Consider the following 19,341-nt stretch of genomic DNA (forward strand, 5'->3'; position numbering starts at 1 on the left):
AATAAATAAATAGAGTATTCCTCAAAATCTACTCAGAATATGATGCAAACCTGCAATATTTAAGTGTGAAACAACACAAATCTCTCTTATTTATTTAATCCGATTTTGTAAACCAATGTCTTTGATTCTGAGCTTGGATGATCCCGTTCAACCATAAGCACAAATTACACTAGACAACATTTTTTTTTTTTTTTTTTTATTGCTAAAGTGTGTGGAAATTCTTTCTTTTGTATTCTACTGTATGGATGTAAATCTACTTTCCCTTTAGCCTGAAGTGTATTAATTTCACTTTTGGTGTGCATAGGCTTTTATATTTGCCAAAAACAGCCCTTTTAAGATTTAAAGATTTAAAAAGTAATGCAAAAGTAACGTAACACTTTACTTTCCAATAAAAGTAACGTAATTAGTTACTTTTTTATGGTGAGTCACTGTGATGCATTAATTTTAAAAGTAACTTTCCCCAACACTGGTAATGCGTTACCCCCAACACTGAGAATAATGAAGATGTTTTAATATTTTTTAAAGAAATCTCTAAGGCTTATCAAAGCACAGTAAAAACAGGTAGAGCTGTAGATAAGGGAACACTATTCACTACCGAGTAGTTGCTTTTTAGCATGCGCATTTTTATTAGTAGCCTACTAAGCACAAATGAATGCATGACCACATTCTAGATCCCTAAACAGAACTACAACCAAATCTGCCTTACTATCAATAAGCAGCAACTTTATAAGGAGTTGCATTGCAATTATATCGCACTCAACTAGACTTTATGGCTCTCCCAGCTTATTTTTGCATTTGTTATGTGCGTGGCATATCTTCTGCACAGTTTAGAGGGAGCATTGGTTACTGTAACATATTTCTCTGAGAATGGGAGCGAGACCTCTGTCTGAAACACAACAATGTTATTGGTTGGTTGACGACATGAAAAGGGTGCCGGTAACACGTCATCCTCTTTCATCTGAAGCGTTGGATTCGCTCTCGCGCTACTTTGATGCCAAACAGCAGTCAGTCTGAGCAGCAGACTCTGTACGCACCACGACTGGCTGATTATGTGCAGGGCATGTTATCAGTCAAACTACATTTCGATCATGAACTTCAGCAAGTGTGAACACAGGAACATAAAGCAAAAACCTGGAAATTTTAGGCAATAATTTTTTTTTGTAATAATATTTCAATGGGTTTTTGATAAAAATGCAGATTTGGTGAACAAGAGGATTAAATATATATGTATATAATAATAAATCTGGTTGGCTGGTATAGTGTAGATCCTCCTCTATGGCTATATCAGGTTTGACTATCATACTGGGTGACCTCTGACCCCAAACACACCACACCACTGCCTTTAAATGATTCCAATTTTGAATCGGTGTCATTTCACACATTATAAGTAGTTTTCAATAAAAAAAATTCATAATGTACTGTCATTCAATTTGAAAGGCATAAGATGGGCCTTTAGACATACTATTATATACATGCATAAGTATTTGATTTGCGGCAGTATTTCTGTCCTCTTTTCAATCAGACAGCAGCAGTAAAATCAGTTATATTCACCGCTGAGGACATGGTTGAGCATACAGCAGCGAGCGGTCCTTGTGTGTGTGATCAAGTGCTGAGAAGTGCATCAGAAACACAGCACTGCAATCAGAGCACTTCAAACACACGAGCATCTGCTGGAATAACAAGAAACCACAGGAGGAGCTTTCAATCACACAACTGAGACTGAAGCTGAAGCTGATGTGAGGAGGTGTGTGATGTCTGAAGAGCTGTATGCTAATGTGTCTCTCGTCCCCCTCCTGCCTCATTTCAGTCACAACACAGCGCTTCACATCAGATAAACACAAATCCATCACGCAAACAGGGAAAACATCACTGCACTGAGATCAGAGTTGAGTTTGAAGACTTCAGAAGCGCGTTCTTCAAACTCATGAAGAATTAATACAGCACCACTTGAACCTGAAGCAGCTCAAAAATACAAGCAGGTGAGTGAATCAACACAGCGCTTCTATTCCTTAAGCGTCACTGCAGTGTTATACTATCTTAAGAAATCTTACATGTGCATATTCAAAGTTACAGTAAGAATGAAAGGGACAGTCCCTGTCAGATCTGTTGATATTCAGTGCTTCAAATACAGCCCTAATGATCTGGATTCTGAGGTCACTTCTGGTCATCTTCAGATCACAGTGTTTTTTAAATGCTTCAGAGCCTGTGCACAGCTTTACAGTTTTAATCGTTTTCAATTCATTTGCAGCCCGGCCCATTCTCAGGAAATACTGCCATTTGAGCATGAACATTTCTGGATCTTTTCTAGTTACTGCCTACTTATGAATTATTATTATTATATCACAGTTTCCACAAAAATAGTGTAGTAGCCTACTTTTGCATTGCAGTATATTTTGATATTTATCTTTATTATTATTTTCGACCTGTTATTTTCTAACATATTGTCTTCAGTGACGTTTCGATTTGTTCACTAGTATTTTTGCATTGCAAGTATTACTATTTTAATTTGAACAGAAATACGGGTCAAATATATATATAAAAACATTTTTTTGCAGGCTAAAATAATAAACAAGCAGAATGCATTATGTGTTATCAATGGTCAAAAACAGCTAGACGTCTGTATAAGCTGAGCACATTTATTAAAGTGTTTATATAATTATTATAGAAATAAATAAAAATAAAGAGCTTTACTTTTGAGATGAAAAAGTTTACTTCACACTCTTTATTTTATTAACTGTTCACTATATGCAATTAATTTGTAAACATTTGAAATCAAGTGAAAGCCCTGTTAAATATATATGAACGTCACATACTGTAATAAGGAGTCAGAAGCGTTCGGATCCATGTGCAGAATTTTATTAAGAGAATCATCATACAGGCAGAAATCAGGAACAGCTTCAGGTGTGTTAGGGATATCCAGAATCATTAACGGTAACAAGCGGAGATCGGGCCAGGCAGCAGAGAATCAGAGTCTGTAACACAATCCAAGATCAGACATTGGAAGAACAAACACAAGCAAAACCGCTCGGAAATGCTAGAAAGGCTAAACAAGACTTCACAGTGAGTGAGAGTGATTGTGCTGCTTTTATGTGTGTGTAATGAGGTGCAGGTGTGGCAAGGAAATTGGCTGATGAATGAGGTGCAGGTGTGGCAAGGTGATTGTGATGCATTGACTTATGGGGAATGTAGTTTGGGTGTGGTGCAACAGTATGAGAGGTGCTAGTGTCCAAGTGACATCTGGTGGTTGATGGGTGAAATGGTCCTGAGTGGAGTGCCCTCTACTGAAGTTCATGGGCACTCCATCTAATGATCGTGACACATACATGAAAACTCTTATGCAGCAGTTTTTTATAGAGCTTGAACAGAGACAGCTCTTATTCCACAACAAACTCTTTTTCAGCATGACAGGCCAAGTGTTGGTGGAGAGCATGGATTTATCAGCTCACAGGCTCTCTGTGAAGACGTCTGTTGAGGATGAGTCCGAGCGCGCTGATAGCACTCTCAGCCGGTGAGATACTGTTTTAGAGCTCAGCAGTTCTCTTCAGATATGGTCTGTCAGTCTGTGTTAATGCCTGTTTGACTCTTGCCAATGCAGTGGTCAGTCCATATGTGATGACACATCCTCTGAGTTACAGCGAGTGGCCTCCCTCGAAGCGCGTGGACTGAACTCACAGAACTCCTTCCGTGGCAGAGGGGCGCTGTCAAGGTGAGCGGGGCACAGTTTCTTCAGGTCATTTGGATTTATTCACATATGGCCTGCTTTTGGAATTTGAATCCCAAATTGGTGAGTTTTACAATTGGAAAACACAATTTCTCTGGTATATTATAGTTAAAATGCACGTAATATATAAAGTCAATCTCATTTAATATATCATTTATATCCTAAAATATATAATGTAAATTCACCCTTTCTATTTTCTAAATGTGTATATGTGATTTAGCTTATTGTGGAAAAATCATCAGTGCATGTGTTTCACTTTTTGAACTTTTGAAAGAAGTTTTGGCCACGTAATATTTGATTAAAATGTTATCTGCCACGCCCACATCTCAACATCCAATCAACAAAGACAAACAATCAACAACTCTGTTGCACTCGGGTCACAATATAGAAGAAAATATCAATCACTACTTGCGTTTAATTGCAACTTTAATCTTGAAGGAATACTCCACCCCAAAATGAAAATGTTGTCATTAATCTCTTTCCCCCATGTTATTCCAAACCACTTAAAGCTTCGTTCGTCTTCTGAACACAATTTAAGATATTTTGGATGAAAACCGGGAGGCTTATGACTTATGTCACATAGACTGCCAAATAAATTACAGTGTCAAGGTCCAAAAAAGTATGAAAGCCATCATCAGAATCGTCCATCTTGCCATCAGTGGTTCAACCATAACGTTATGAAGCAACGAGAATACTTTTTTGTACGTGAATAAAACAAAAATAATTACTTCATTCAACAATTTGTCTCTTCTTGAATTGTGTTGTGCTTGGAAAGACATGGGGGTAAGTGATTAATAACAAAAATTATATTTTGGGGTGGAGTATCCCTTAAAATATAATGTACCACTACAACAAGACTCCCAAACAAGGTACACATATACTGTGGATGCATTCCAAATCTATTATTTCATTTTACACACTGCTTTTCTATTGTTTTGCTATGCTAACATATGCTGCACATTTTGTATGTCTCCCTAATCAAACACGCCTGACTCCAGTCTTCAGCTCATTTGTAGTTTAATTCAATTCCTCATTCTCCTTGATCAGTCATTATCATCATCAGCTTATTGTTGAACAAAGACAGATCAATGCAACACAAGATAACTAATGCTATATGTCAAGTACAAGAGTTTTAGAACCAATCAAGCAATTTCTGAACAATACCAGACATCCTGGGTCTGTTTATTTGGTTTAAGACTGGGTGGAAAGGTTAACTCCAGAAATACAATTCTGGTCATTTAGAGAAGAGCTTGATTGCTCCAGATGGACACTGATTCATTAGTTCCCTTTGTTTCCAAGGTTGGTGAGTATGGTGGTCACTCTTAGAGAATGGGCCCATAAAAGCTTGCAGGAAGAGGAGGAAAGGCCCGACTCTTTCTTAGAGCGCTTCAGAGGACCCGAACTCCAAATTGCTCCCAGTCGGATAAGTATCAGACCCGATGCTCAAGATGGATCCAACAGTGCCAAAACCAAGTGAGTTTGTGCTTTCACACCATTACTTCTGAACACCTGTATAAAATGTCCATGGCCTTGTTAGACATACATGAAACCACCTATAAAAAATGTCTAAATGCATTTGTTTACCAGGAAAAAGTCTGATGTTTTCATATTGGCACCCGCCGATAACCTGTACTACCGCTGGCTGTTTGTTATTGCCACAGCTGTATTGTACAACTGGTGCTTTGTGGTGGCTAGGTAAGACAAAACACATGTCCATTTATCTACACACTAGCAGAGTTTAGAGCTGAAATACTGAAGACCAAAAGCATCACTGAGCGAAGTTCCTTAAATGAATCCAGTGATTCCAATGTAAAACTAGTCAGCAAATCATACAGTAAATAACCTGAATATAATAAACCTACTCATTTGGGATTCTGAATGCTGCGTGTCGGGCCTTTGAGGAAGGTATTTGTAGCAGCTGTTCTTCCGTTACATCCAAGAGCTATAATTAAACCTCAAGAGCAAGTGTGTGTGTGTGTGTGATCTAGGCTCTCATTTTGATGATGATTCATGTAAATAAGTGTTTTTGTTTCATATGTGAAAGGGTTGGTCCTGACTGAAGCTGATGGTGTTTATTATTCATATCCAACACAGGGCCTGCTTTGATGAGCTTCAAACCAGGAACTTCATTCTGTGGCTGGTTTTGGATTATCTCTCTGATGTCATTTATATACTGGACACCTGTGTGAGACTGAGAACAGGTCAGATTCTTCCAGCCTTTTTTAGGAAGAGCTGCTGTGACACTTTGCTTTATTAATTCAATAGGTGCTTTGGTGGTGTATATGAAGAACTGACAATGTATATCTTCACTATAGGTTTTCTCGAGCAGGGTCTTCTAGTGAAGGACCTTACCAAGTTAAGAGAAAGCTATTTTCACACAATGCAGTTCAAGCTAGACCTGCTATCCATGCTACCTACGGATCTAGCGTACATCGCCATTGGCATTCACGTGCCAGAGCTGCGTTTCAATCGACTGATGCGCTTCTCACGTCTCTTTGAGTTCTTCGACCGCACCGAGACCCGCACAAACTACCCCAACATGTTTCGCATTTGCAACTTGGTGCTCTATATCCTAGTCATCATTCACTGGAACGCTTGCATCTACTTTGCCATCTCCAAGTCTCTGGGGTTCGGATCCGACCAGTGGGTCTACCCAAACATCTCTGACCCTGAGTTTGGGACACTCACTCGAGGATACGTCTACTGCCTCTACTGGTCAACCCTCACACTGACCACCATTGGGGAAATGCCGGCTCCGGTGCGGGATGAGGAGTATCTTTTTGTTGTTTTTGATTTCCTTGTTGGCATTCTCATTTTCGCCACCATTGTTGGTAATATAGGAGCCATGATATCAAACATGAATGCCACACGGGCCGAGTTCCAGGCTCACATCGATGCCATCAAACACTACATGCAGTTCAGAAAGGTCAGCAAAGAGCTGGAAGCCAGAGTCATCAAATGGTTCGACTACCTGTGGACCAACAAGAAAGCAGTTGATGAGCAGGATGTCCTAAAGAATCTGCCCAACAAACTGCGGGTTGAGATCGCTATCAACGTGCATCTGGATACACTGAAGAAGGTCCGAATCTTCCAGGACTGTGAAGCTGGGCTTTTGGTGGAACTGGTGCTCAAGCTGCGGCCACAGATCTTCAGTCCCGGGGACTACATCTGCCGAAAGGGGGACATAGGAAAAGAGATGTACATCATCAAAGAGGGCCGCCTTGCTGTTGTGGCCGATGATGGGGTGACGCAGTTTGCACACTTGACGGCCGGCAGCTGCTTTGGCGAGATTAGCATCCTCAACATCAAAGGCAGCAAAATGGGCAACCGACGCACCGCCAACATCCGTAGCATCGGCTACTCTGACCTCTTCTGTCTGTCAAAGGATGACCTGATGGAGGCTGTAATGGAGTATCCGGATGCTAAGAGAGCTCTGGAAGAGAGGGGGAGACAGATCCTTCTGAAGGAGGGTCTGCTGGAGGAGTTGGACGCAGGTGGCATGGAAGAAGAACGGGTGGAGGAGAAAGTGGAGAGGCTGGAAGCTTCTCTTGAAATACTACAGACTCGGTTTGCTCGGTTACTGGCCGAGTACACAGCGACTCAGCTGCGCCTGAAGCAGAGGCTTACGGCACTGGAGTGTAGGACACGGCACTCTGGCAGCGGCTTCCTCTCGGATGGCAATGAAAGCACTGTTGACGGCGACGGTACACACAGTGAGGTCAACATCCAGCTCTGAGCACTTGCTTCTGAGACAGAAGCTTATACAGTACAGTTAGGGTGACCATACAAGCCATTTTCCAAGGACGCGTCCTTGCCAGGATTTCTATATTGCCTAAAACCTCCAAAGTAGTTTGACCAGTAACATGCAGGTATTGTACATAATCGACCAATCATGGTGTGTGTGAAGGTGAGATCTACAGGGAAAGTTTATAGCAATGTAAATACACGTACATGTTAGGTGTTTCTTCGTTCGTTCAACTTGAAGCATCACTGCGCAACGATCATTGTATGACAACAAAGTATCAAGAGAGTGATCTATAGTGGTCTCTATAGCTCTTATGAATGTCATACAATGATCAATATACACAGTGCAAACAGCCAAAACCTGGATATTTAAGGCAATATAGAAATCCTGGCAAGGACACGTCCTGGGAAAATGGCTCATATGGTCACCCTAGTACAGTGGTCTTAATAATTATTCAATAGCGATAATATATGAACACTAGAAAGAACATATAATTGTATGTGGAACTGTTTCATAAATGCCATTGGAACAGACCTCTTATAAAACATAACAAGCTTTTGCCTACGCCATTTAAAGGTGTACTTTTTTTAGCATTTTGTGTGTTTTGCTAAAAGTTTTGCTAACAGTTTCCCACATAAAAAACAAACAGCACTTACCAGTTTTCAAGAAACAAAAAAATTCTAGACTTATACAAATGTTTTATTGTGGAAATGTACCATCATTCTTTATTATTACAGCGATGTCATGCAATGTACTTGCTAATGCTTATTACGGGGGGCTCTTCATGATTATTTTATGTTAGCTGTGATGCTGTATCTCTGGTACCACATAAAAAAAATTATATTGACCTGATTTGTATTATTATTACTGTGTTTGTAGGGCAGAAGTGTCCTGCGCTAGTTTCTGTTGGTTCTTTTAGGCCTTGTATTGCTAAATAAAAAGTGAGTTCAAATGATTTTCATTTCAATGATTACTTGCAGTCTATTTACTGAAGCATCAGCCTTTGTGTAAAGACAGACGAGTCTGTGAGTCCACCAATGCATTGCTCTTTTTATTCAGTCAAATTATGGTCACTCAACCTGTAAAAATCAACTCATGTAATTGGTTCATCAAATCATGTTATTGGTTAAAATAATTGAAAAGTTAGGCTACTGGAAATGTTCTGCCTGAACACAGTGTGTTAAATTTACAGAATTTTTCTTAAAACCTCTTCTGAAATATACAGTCTACAGGTGTTTCTCAAGAAATTTTAATGTCGTGGAAAAGTTCATTTATTTCATTAATTCAACTCAAATTGTGAAACTCATGTATTAAATAGATTCATTGCACACACAAAGTCTTTGGTTCTTTTAATTGTGATAATTTTGGCTCACATTTTTTAAAAAAACCAACCAATTCACTACCTCAACAAATTAGAATACTTCATAAAACCTATAATACAAATAAAAAAAATTTGTGAATTGTTGGCCTTCTGGAAAGTATGTTAATTTAATTAATTTAATTTGCTTTAATTACTGCCTCAGTTCAGCATGTCATGGAGGTGATCAGTTTGTGGCTCTGCTGAGGAGGTCTGAAGCACAGGTTTCTTGGACAGTGGCCTTCAGCTCATCTGCATTGTTTGGTCTCTCGTTTCTCATCTTCCTCTTGACGATAGCTCATAGATTCTCTCTGGGGTTCAAGTCTGGTGACCAACACCATGCTCATTTAACCAACTTTTGGTGCTTTTGGCAGTGTGGACAGGTGCCAAATCCTGCTGGAAAATGAAATCAGCATCTTCAAAAATCTGGTCTGCAGAAGGAAGCATGAAGTGCTCCAAAATTTCTTGGTAAACAGGTGCAGTGACCTTGGTTTTCAAAAAACACAATGGACCGACGACAGCAGATGACATTGCAGCCCAAATCATCACAGACTGTGGAAACTTAACACTGGACTTTAAGCAACTTGGGCTATGAGCTTCTCCACCCTTCCTCCAGACTTTTGAACCTTGGTTTTCCAAATTAAATGTAAATCTTGCTCTCATCTGAAAAGAGGACTTTGGACCACTGGGCAACAGTCCAGTTCTTCTTCTCCTTAACCCAGGTAAGACTCCTCTGATGTTGTCTGTGGTTCAGCAATCTCTTGACACATCTGTGTGTGGTGACTCTTGATGCCTTGACCCCAGTCTCAGTCCATTCCTTGTGAAGTTCACTCAAATTCTTGAATCAATTTTTCTTGACAATCCTCATAAAGATGCGGTTCTCTCGGTTGGTTGTGCATCTTTTTCTTCCACACTTTTTCATTCCACTCAACTTTCTGTTAACATGCTTGGATACAGCACTCTGCGAACAGCCAGTTTCTTTGGCAATGAATTATTTTGACTTACACTCCTTGTGAAGGATGTCAATGATTGTCATAGACCATTTTGAAGGCTCAGGAAACCTTTGCAGGTGTTTTGAGTTCATATTCTAATTTGTTGAGGTAGTGAATTGGTGGGTTATTGTTAAATGTGAGCCAAAATCATCACAAATAAAAGAACCAAAGACTTAGACTACTTCAGTCTGCGTTAATTGAATTTATTTAATACACAAATTTTACAATTTGAGTTGAATTACTGAAATAAATGAACTTTTCCTCAACATTCACCTGTAGAGGTCTTTGTACTGTTAATACATCCCGCAAGGTCCATGGCTTATACATGTCCTCCTCATTATAAACAAAGCATAATAAAGCTCCAAAAATGGTCCGTTTTGATATTGTGGGACTTGTGATGTCACAGAGGCAAATACATCTGCTTATGACCGGCCCCAGAGCAAGATATCAAAGGACAGTTATCTTGGGGTAATTGTTGTAGGTCACATGATAATCCAGATACCACACACATACACACACACACACACACACACACACTGTAAAAGCTATTTTTACCTCAAACTTACTATAGCACTGTATTATATCTGTGTTAAACCATGGGTCATACAACAACACTGTTAAGACTCAAATATACTCTGACTATCTTATATCAAGGAACTCTACACAAAGTTTGATGAGCACAGTTTCTGCTCTTGATGTATTTTCTCACAAACAGCTAACCACTAACGTAATTTTGATTCACACTTTATTTTAAATTTATTTTGATTCACACTTAACGGTCCAAAAGTTAAGTTCTTTGTAGTAATTGTTAAGGTCAGGTATGAGGTGGATTAGGGTATAATAAATACGCTCATGCAAATGAAGGCATTGTGCTTTATAAAGTACTGAAAAACAGCCAATCTGCTATAATATACTAAGAAAACAACTACTTAATAGTAAGAATGGGTGCTTATAATTAAGTGGTATGCTAATTGTTAACACTGACTACACTTATCTGCACAATAAACTCTGTGTGATTGCAGGTATTTTACTATTTTCTCAATATTTTCACCTTGATGTGTTGAACTGTAATTTTTACACTTTGCTTTAATGTCTTCTGCATGTTTGAGCTTTTTTTGTAAAGATGTCAGTACTTTAATTAATTAGTTTTATTACACAGGCTGTTTGTCTTCCAGACAGAGTTTGAGTTTTTAATGCCTGATTAGACAGATGATTTATGATTGGTCTTCCAGAACTATTGAAGTCAATAGGGTGAGTACAGGACCAAATAACAGGGACCTTGAAGAAAACACTGCACACGTGCGGCACAAGAAAGATCTTCGACACATTTTAAATACTTTTAGGCCTTTGTTGTTAACGTAATTATAATTAAATCAAAATAAATAAAATATTGATTGATTGATTGATTGATTATTTGATGCGGCAGTTTAACTGTATTTTGAGGTCGTGTAAAAACTAATTTTGATCAGGCAGTGTTCTAGACAGAAGACGCAGGGGTCCTCACAGGAGCATGTGACGCACACTGCGCAGGAGCGGCTGTGGAGTACTGTGTGTAAGTTTTTATTATGTTTATATGTGTTTTACAGATACGAAGTGTTTTATTTCAGCTTATATCATTTAGTCCGCCCGTCTTAGTTTTATAGCACTAACATGAGCGATGTAACTGTGCAGAGGAGCGCATTATTGTGAGAAGCTGTCAGCTGGCTGTGTCTGCACTGAAGTTATAACGGTAAGTTACTATATTATAATAATCCATTTTAATGAACCGACAACACTAAATGTTCATTTATAAGTCGCACACGAGCTGCTCTTCTGCTTTTGCCATCACTTTATTTCAACATGCTTCTATGGCTGAATATGTAAAAGAGACGAATTGGATAATAAAAACATAGTCCGCCTACAAACAGTGCGATCAATCATTGTCAAAGCCTACAGGACCTAGAAGACATTTTCGGACATTATAGTTGCAAAACAAGAAACCGCAGGCTACCTAGATGATACCTAACTAATGATATATTTCACATTCATCTTCCTGTATGAGTTAAACATGTGTTTGTGCACCCTCAGCTGCTCAGTCAGCACACAGTGTTGTTTAACCACCATTCTCTATGATGGTAGTTTCTACAAGCCTGGCACATCAGGTCTCACTCCTGTTTCACTCGTTGTTTGCAGCACTATGGCGTTTAACTTCGGTCAGGCTGGCACCGGAGGGTTCAGTTTCGGGGCCCCTCAGACTCCAGCTGCGGGCTCCATGGGCTTCAGCGCTCCTGCAGGAGGGGGCTTCTCTTTAGGGACCCAAGCCCAGACTCAGAGCTCAGGAAACCCCTCGTCTCAGACCGCAGGACTCCTCGCTCAGCCGACACAGAGTAACGAGAGCACACAAGGAGGACTGGGCTTCGGAGCCCAGATGCAGAGCACCAGCTCAAGTGGAGGCTTCTGTTTTGGGTGAGATTTTATCTGGGGCGGATCTGTGTTCACCCGTTTTTTTTCCATATGTTTTTTTCAATTATGTTTATAATGTCGATCTCAGTAGAGTAATAATAAACAGCTCTTTCAAGGAATAGAATGTAACAGCCGTGCTTCATAAGTAAAAACCTCATTCATTTTCTTCTAATTGATTTCTAATGATAACTTGTAAACCTACTGTGAGCTTTGAGGTTGTTAATCCATGTACTTTTGTTAAAGCAATCAGATGATATTATTATATATTTTTTTAAATAATCATATTCAACAGCAGAATCCTTGTTGAAAAGCTACATTACACATGATTCTGCAACTAAATCTAAACATGCAAATCATGCCAAAATAACTCTTCAGCTCCACCCATTCCCATGAAGCGGGTCAGTTCCCAAACTATTTAATTTGCAGTGAAAAAAAAAAAAAGTAGATTGACCGATATATCAATTTACCGATATTTCCCCCGATATTTAAGCATTTTATCGTAATCGGATATCGGTTTTGTAATATCGGATTCAGTGATAAATGCCCCCATCTTGTGGGTGTTTTGAGAATTGCACGTGGGATGCATGCAGGGACTTGATTTACTGTAGTAAGTAAACTTTATTTAACATAACAGCCAGTTATGCACAAATTAGATGCGTTACATAAATGCCTGATATGTAGTTTATGCAGCATGGTTCTAATAAATAGAGACCAACTCACTGAGTCATGTTGAGTAATCCATAGAGTAACCTAAAGATGCAACTTTTCCTGAATTAATATGCAGCCATGAATGCGAGCATGTTGGAAATAAAAGCGCTGAATTTAATTCTCTCTCTGTTGTAAATTTGCTCCTCATTAGTTTCGTGAAGCTGCTTTCATGTTGCTGTTCACGGCCACCTCCTGTAACATTAAACTTGTTTAAAACACCCTAAATTGTATTAACATTTACTATATAACCAATATTATGTTAAAAACATCTAAATAAATACAACTCTATGTAAATTATGTATTATCGCTGCGAGCGATCACAGTTTGAGTTAGGGATCTGCCGGTTTCAAATTTTCCAAATAAACATCAGGAGTTCATGCTTTAGTGATGTAACAAGACAATGACCCAAACACACAAGTAATAACTGAACAATGGCTGAATAAGAAGTCCTGATCTAAAGCCAAATGCTGTCTGATCAGTGCTCTGTCAGGGCTCACATTAATCCGCATATTTGTGATATTCTAGGAAACTTTTTAACTTTATGGAGGACAATATTTTCCTAACCTTATTAAATGGGCTATACATGTAATTGTTTATTGTTTATTATATTATCAATACATTCAGGTAGAATAATAAAATACTGTATAGATGTTACCATTCAAATGACAACCGTGTCAACAAACTGCAGAGGAAACACAGAAGCTGAATCAAAAGTGCCATTGAGATGTGTTTACTTGAAAATAAGAGGCTCTGTTAATGCAGTTACACAGTAAAACTGACAATGCATAAACTGTTATAAGATTGTTCGACTTTTTTAACATGTAAATATGAAATGTTGGAAAAATGCAAGAAGACTTTTAAATATGAGATCATACCACCAAGTCACTTGTTTTAATGAATTGATTCGTTTAAACAGCTGATTCATTCAGCGAATGAAGCAAGTGGCTGTCTTTATGAACGGCTGACTGAATCATTGACTCACTCGATTGGTTCAGAAGCACTGAATCATTCAGTAACGAACCACTGTTGTGTTGCTCGGAGAGCAACTGGGGCCTGTACCATGATGGTAGCTGAACAAATTCAGAGTTACAGGATTAGTTTTGAGTTGACAAAACCTAACCTCTCCAATCCGGCTCTGTTGGTACCATGATGCTGATCATCAACTTTCTTTGTCAACTCAGGCTTTGATCCTGAGTTTGTGGAGCGCGTGCACATGAATGTGTGACATCACTGGCGAACAGCCAATCACGAGCCTTGCAACACAAAGCAAGTTTGATTTACTTCTCGTGAGAGACCCAGCGAGATTCAAAACTAAAGGTTAAAGGTTTTGCTAAAGGTTAAGAGATTGAAGAATATGACAAATTTAAATGTCATATGGAAAATGAAGGAGGACTGATAAAATAAATGATCTTGCTCCATCAGTGTAGTCTCAAGTGGAACTTGTTAACTTAGTTTATACATTTGAAAATATATAGTGATAGAGACTTGAACATGTAAGTTCAGATTTGTCATTTTTAAAATAGTGCAATCTTTTGATACTACAGCTTATTTATATTACATGATCTGTATACATTAATATTTATTTAAAATAATTTATAATAACTGTTAAACTAAAATTGCTTGTGTGTAAGAGATAAATAATAATATGAATCACAATAAATATATAAATTATAAAATGACTCAGTTATTATCATTAAAGCAAGACTTCTATTTTTATTTATTTTTTAAGCATAAGTGACCTTTAATGTGGAGCAGGATAAACTGGAGTGACTTTGTGTCAGACATGTGTCACTTCTCTCACATCTGATTGGTTCACCTTCAGTCTGAGATCTCTAACCCAGAACATAACCTGCCCCGGAGCAGGTTAACCGTGCAGTGTAAGATACCATGGCAACGAACACCGATTAAAGCCGAGCTACTTTCATAGTAGCTAAAACCCAGGGTTGGCGGAAACTAAGCTGAAACATAGCTGGCTAGCCACCTAATCCAGCTTCATGGTACAGGGCCCAGGTCTGCTCTGGCTTAGCTTAGAGCTATTTTCTTTAGCGAAGTGGAGAAAAAACAGTCAATAACGTGTCTGAAATGTAAGTCAGTTAATATGAACTACTTGTTTATTGAACTACTGTTGTATAAAGTCAATTTCACGTTTGCACTCGTGTCCTGATAGTCTGCAACAATCAGAATTCAAATCTAAACTCCGAGAATCCCTTGAGACTAAATCAAACTTCCCTTCTCTTCAAACTCATTTAAGCTTCCACTCTAATATTTCTAATCTATCTAAATCATGCTTAATTCATGCTAACATCACTGGTTTTAGTTTTTTTTTTTTTATCATATACAAATATGGCATGCAGTTGCTTTAAACAATGGCGTAAACATCATTCAGTGTAGACTCTGATAATTGTAATTAATAATCTGCCATTAGAATTTCAAGGGAATAATCGACAATTATGATTTTTGTCATAATGGTGCAGCCCTCCTTTGGAGAGAAGCTCCTGCTGAAGTCTAGTCTAGTTTTGGTCTCCTATTGCAGCATGTCTCACATTTTCTACTTCGAATGTGAGCATTGTTTTTACCGTTGGCTCACACCAAGCCAAAAATTAAAGCAAGCACACCGCTTTTGTTACCTCGGTATAAAAGAGTCTTTTATAACAACATATCGTCACGCCATATCTAACGCAATTTAACACCACAATAATACAAAAAAAACTATTTTATTTAAAACCCTGTCTGTGATGAACAAACACAGTTGACAAGCCATTAAGTTGTAGCTCATGGAAAGGTCTTTATTTGAGTGCTTGCTTGCTTGCTTTTCTCTGTTGTAAATCTTCACCGATCACACAGTGAAGGAAGTGCATTGGACTGAAGTGTTGTAGATGAATCCTGGTGACGTCTGGTCTTTTCTCTCTCGGTCAGTGGGCTTGGCGATGGCTTCGGTGGCTCCTGTGATGAGCTCAGCATCCAGCGCTCACACAAGCCTGTCTCTGAAACCTCTAGGAGCCGCTCCTGCTATGAGCACAGGTGCCCTCTCTCTCTTATTCCCACACATAATGTTCCTGTCAGTCACTTGTGTTATTTGAGAGTGTGTATTTGCGTCTTCAGTTTACTCCGCCACACACACCATCTTTACACTGGAAGAGTTACAGCAACCCTGTGACCCTGGAGCACAAAACCAGTCATAATTGTGATTTATGCATTATATAAAAGATGAATAAATCATGTTTCCAGTGATGTATGGTTTGTTAGGAGGACACTATTTGTCTGAGATACAGCTGTTTGAAAATCTGGAATCTGAGGGTGCTAGAAAATCAAAATATTGAGAAAATCATCTTTAAAGTTGTCTATATGGAGTTCTTAGCAATGCATATTACTGTTCAGAAATTAAGTTTTGGGATATTTACAGTAGGAAATGCACAAACTATATTAACAGAACATGATCTTCACTTGATGTTCTAATGATTTCGGCTATTGCTACAAATATACCCCTGCGACTTGAGACTGGTTTAGTGCTCCAGGGTCACATATAAACACATTCCCAGTATGAATGGTGAATCAAGGCTTTGTCGGCGCAGCATTCTTGCATTGCACCTGTTTCAGAGAAGAGCAAGTACAAGAGGTGCTTTTTGGATTTCATCTGTGATTCAGTGTTCTCCCACAGAGACAGACACTGCTGCTCTCTATATAACACATTACCCATTGTGAATGATGATTATACGGCTTGGTTTGGATTGCTTTCTCAATCACAAAACCACCTTAGGACACCCATAGTTAACTTACCCATCTATAAACATGAATCTAGTGTTACTGCATAAAGCCATGCTGCAACAGATTTCCACTGACGAGTTATCTTTGTTGTCCTTTTAGATAACTGCTTTACATAAAGATATGGAAAAAGTGAAACTGGACCAATGAAGGTAATCAGTTATTTGCCTGCTGGTTTTAATGTTGCATTGGTAGCTTTCACATGATTGCAAGATTTCAAGATTTAATATGATAAATGATAAAAGATTTCTACATCAAGTTCCGGTTCAAGTTACTTGAAGTAACTTCAGCATGAACTAAACGGTCTAAGATATTACAGAGCATGCTCTTGGTGTTTGGTGGTTGTAACTCAGGCTGGATCAGGAACTGGACTTCATCCTGTCCCAACAGAAAGAGCTGGAGGATCTTCTCTGTCCATTAGAGGAGTCTGTGAAGGAGCAGAGCGGAAACATTTACATGCAGAACGCAGATGAAGAGCGAGAGAGAGCGTAAGACGGGACACAATCAGCCATTTAAGGAGCTCATGTTTCCCTCCTATACTCTGACGTCACTGAGTATCTGAATGAGCTTGTTTATCCAGGTACAAGTTGGCAGAAAATGTGGACGCGCAGCTCAAGAGAATGTCCCAAGATCTGAAAGAGATCATTGAACACCTGAACACGTCCAGCGGTCCTGCTGACCCGGTAAGCAGAATACGACCGATGGTGCAGACAGAAACGCTCTTTATGAATCATTGTGTGATCTGGAGTCAGAAGGACTGGTGTTGTTTTTCAGCTTCAGCAGATCTGCAGAATCCTCAACGCACATATGGACTTCCTGGAACAACACTCTGGTCCGTATCCTTTTGTTTTTAACATCTTTTGACACACTGCCAGTGCATTAAACGCTTGATGAAATGTTAGCTTGTATTCTTAACACACATATATCTTGTGTGTGCAGTGTTTCTCCACAGGCGAGTGGAGGAGGTCTCAAAGCTGTGTGACAGCCGCAGTAAGGAACAAGAGAAGAGCTTTCCTTTAAACTTCCAGTGATCGTGCAGCTCTCTTTTCTCCCGAAGTTGTAAATGAATGTCATTGTTTTTGTTATTTGCTTTGGAATAAAATAATTTCTTTCTACCCGGTTTCCTCTTGATGTTCTTTGTTCTTGTTTTGTTTTATTCATATTGATTGCAGTTAGCAAAATTATCACTGATTTTTCTCTGTTTAGTGATTAAGAAATTCAAATGCAATTTTTAAAGATATAAAATGTACAATACATTTTCTAAAAAGGGTGTTTCTCTTCCTGGTTAACAGTAAAACGAGCCAATCAGCTGCATGGAGCTCCATCGTAGCAACAACATGGATGCTAGCATTGCTTAATATCATCATGCAATCTTAGCTTACGTCTAAAAAAAAAATCATATTTTATAGGAGGCTTCAGGTTTAAAAAGGGGGCGAAATGACCACCGACATCAGCAGGTATGTGCACTACTGAGAGAGAGAGTGGGGCAGCGTGCATCCTCCCATCCACATGCATGCAGTCTGTATAATGTAGCATGAACCCAGTGTTGCCAACTTCTTTCAATGGAAAGTAGCTAAACCCTGACTGAAAAGTCGCTAAATGTCGCTAGATGACGTCACACGCTAATTAGCATATTCATGACGTAAGTGCGTCATATTATCTTGCCCTTTCTGTGCTCATGTAATGCATTTTAAGGCAGCTAAAATTTTCAATACAAGTTTTTAATTATTATATTTTAATGTTTCTGTTGTCCGACAACGGAATTAATATTATAATGAATGAAACGCGGTCCATTAAGACTACATAACCAGCTCTCAAATCCTATTTATGACAATGTCTAATGAAATCACATACACATAAGATTAAGATAATGATTGTACTGTGATTTCGGCTATACTTGTATGTAAAATAGAGTTAGAAGCAACAGAATATATTTTTAACTGAAAGTGCTGCTCCTCTCTGCTCGCCGAACATAACAGATGCACAGAGAGAGAGGCGTGTGTGCACGCTGGGAGAGAGAGAGAGAGATAGAGAGAGAGAGAGAGAGAGAGAGAGAGAGAGAGAGAGAGCTCGTGCGGCAGTGTCGGAGAGTCTCAGAGACTAAATAAGGTCTGTCAAAAAAAAAGTCGCTAGATTTCTCGCTAGTCGCTTTTTTGGAAAAAAGTCGCTATGGGGGTCTGAAAAGTCGCTAAATCTAGCGACAAAGTCGCTAAGTTGGCAACACTGCATGAACCACGAGTGTGTCTGAGGTGCGAAGCCTGCGTCGTAATGCTTGGATAACAGAATGCAAAGACGGTGGTGCTACGCACGTTGAAAGACAACATTATAATAAATAAAATGCATGGCGTGATTTTGAGCGGGGTCAAGTTGGTTTTGTTTTCCATATTCGTGACACATTCAGCGGTAAACGCCAATAACTCCAAAACGAATTGCCCTAAAAAAATCTAAGCAGTGTGACCGCCAAAAGGGCAAAGCTGATCATGTTTCACATCCTTCTTTTTCTATATTTTCCCTCGATATAATAAGCACGGCCCCGTGCAAGCCGTGGCAATGTGCAAAAAGCCGGGAGAGAACGCTCTCAGCAGAGCCTTCAGTTAGGGACCGTGGGGAAAGT

General features: G+C 39.1%; 2 protein-coding genes across 3 annotated transcripts; both read left to right on the forward strand.

Moving 5' to 3' along the window:
- The first annotated feature begins 3,401 nt into the window (after window positions 1-3,401).
- cnga2a (cyclic nucleotide gated channel subunit alpha 2a) lies at window positions 3,402-7,528 on the forward strand. Its single transcript, XM_026281257.1, has 6 exons — window positions 3,402-3,508; window positions 3,596-3,706; window positions 5,021-5,194; window positions 5,309-5,416; window positions 5,816-5,922; window positions 6,037-7,528. Exons 1-6 carry the CDS (start codon window positions 3,402-3,404, stop codon window positions 7,455-7,457), a joined length of 2,028 nt encoding a protein of 675 aa, XP_026137042.1. The 3' UTR covers window positions 7,458-7,528.
- Window positions 7,529-11,235: 3,707 nt separating this feature from the next.
- On the forward strand, window positions 11,236-17,842 carry LOC113113398 (nuclear pore glycoprotein p62-like). 2 transcript variants are annotated; one of them, XM_026279568.1, is made up of 9 exons: window positions 11,236-11,367; window positions 11,487-11,544; window positions 11,988-12,260; window positions 15,882-15,986; window positions 16,830-16,879; window positions 17,118-17,215; window positions 17,308-17,410; window positions 17,502-17,559; window positions 17,667-17,842. In XM_026279568.1, exons 5-9 carry the CDS (start codon window positions 16,874-16,876, stop codon window positions 17,756-17,758), a joined length of 357 nt encoding a protein of 118 aa, XP_026135353.1. In that variant the 5' UTR covers window positions 11,236-11,367; window positions 11,487-11,544; window positions 11,988-12,260; window positions 15,882-15,986; window positions 16,830-16,873; the 3' UTR covers window positions 17,759-17,842. The 2 variants fall into 2 exon arrangements, with proteins under 2 accessions (XP_026135353.1, XP_026135352.1); XM_026279567.1 differs by lacking the exons at window positions 17,502-17,559; window positions 17,667-17,842 and having other exon boundaries at window positions 17,081-17,412.
- The last annotated feature ends 1,499 nt before the right edge of the window (window positions 17,843-19,341 follow it).

The sequence above is a fragment of the Carassius auratus genome, chromosome 14 (assembly GCF_003368295.1).
Source record: "Carassius auratus strain Wakin chromosome 14, ASM336829v1, whole genome shotgun sequence".
NCBI lineage: Eukaryota > Metazoa > Chordata > Actinopteri > Cypriniformes > Cyprinidae > Carassius > Carassius auratus.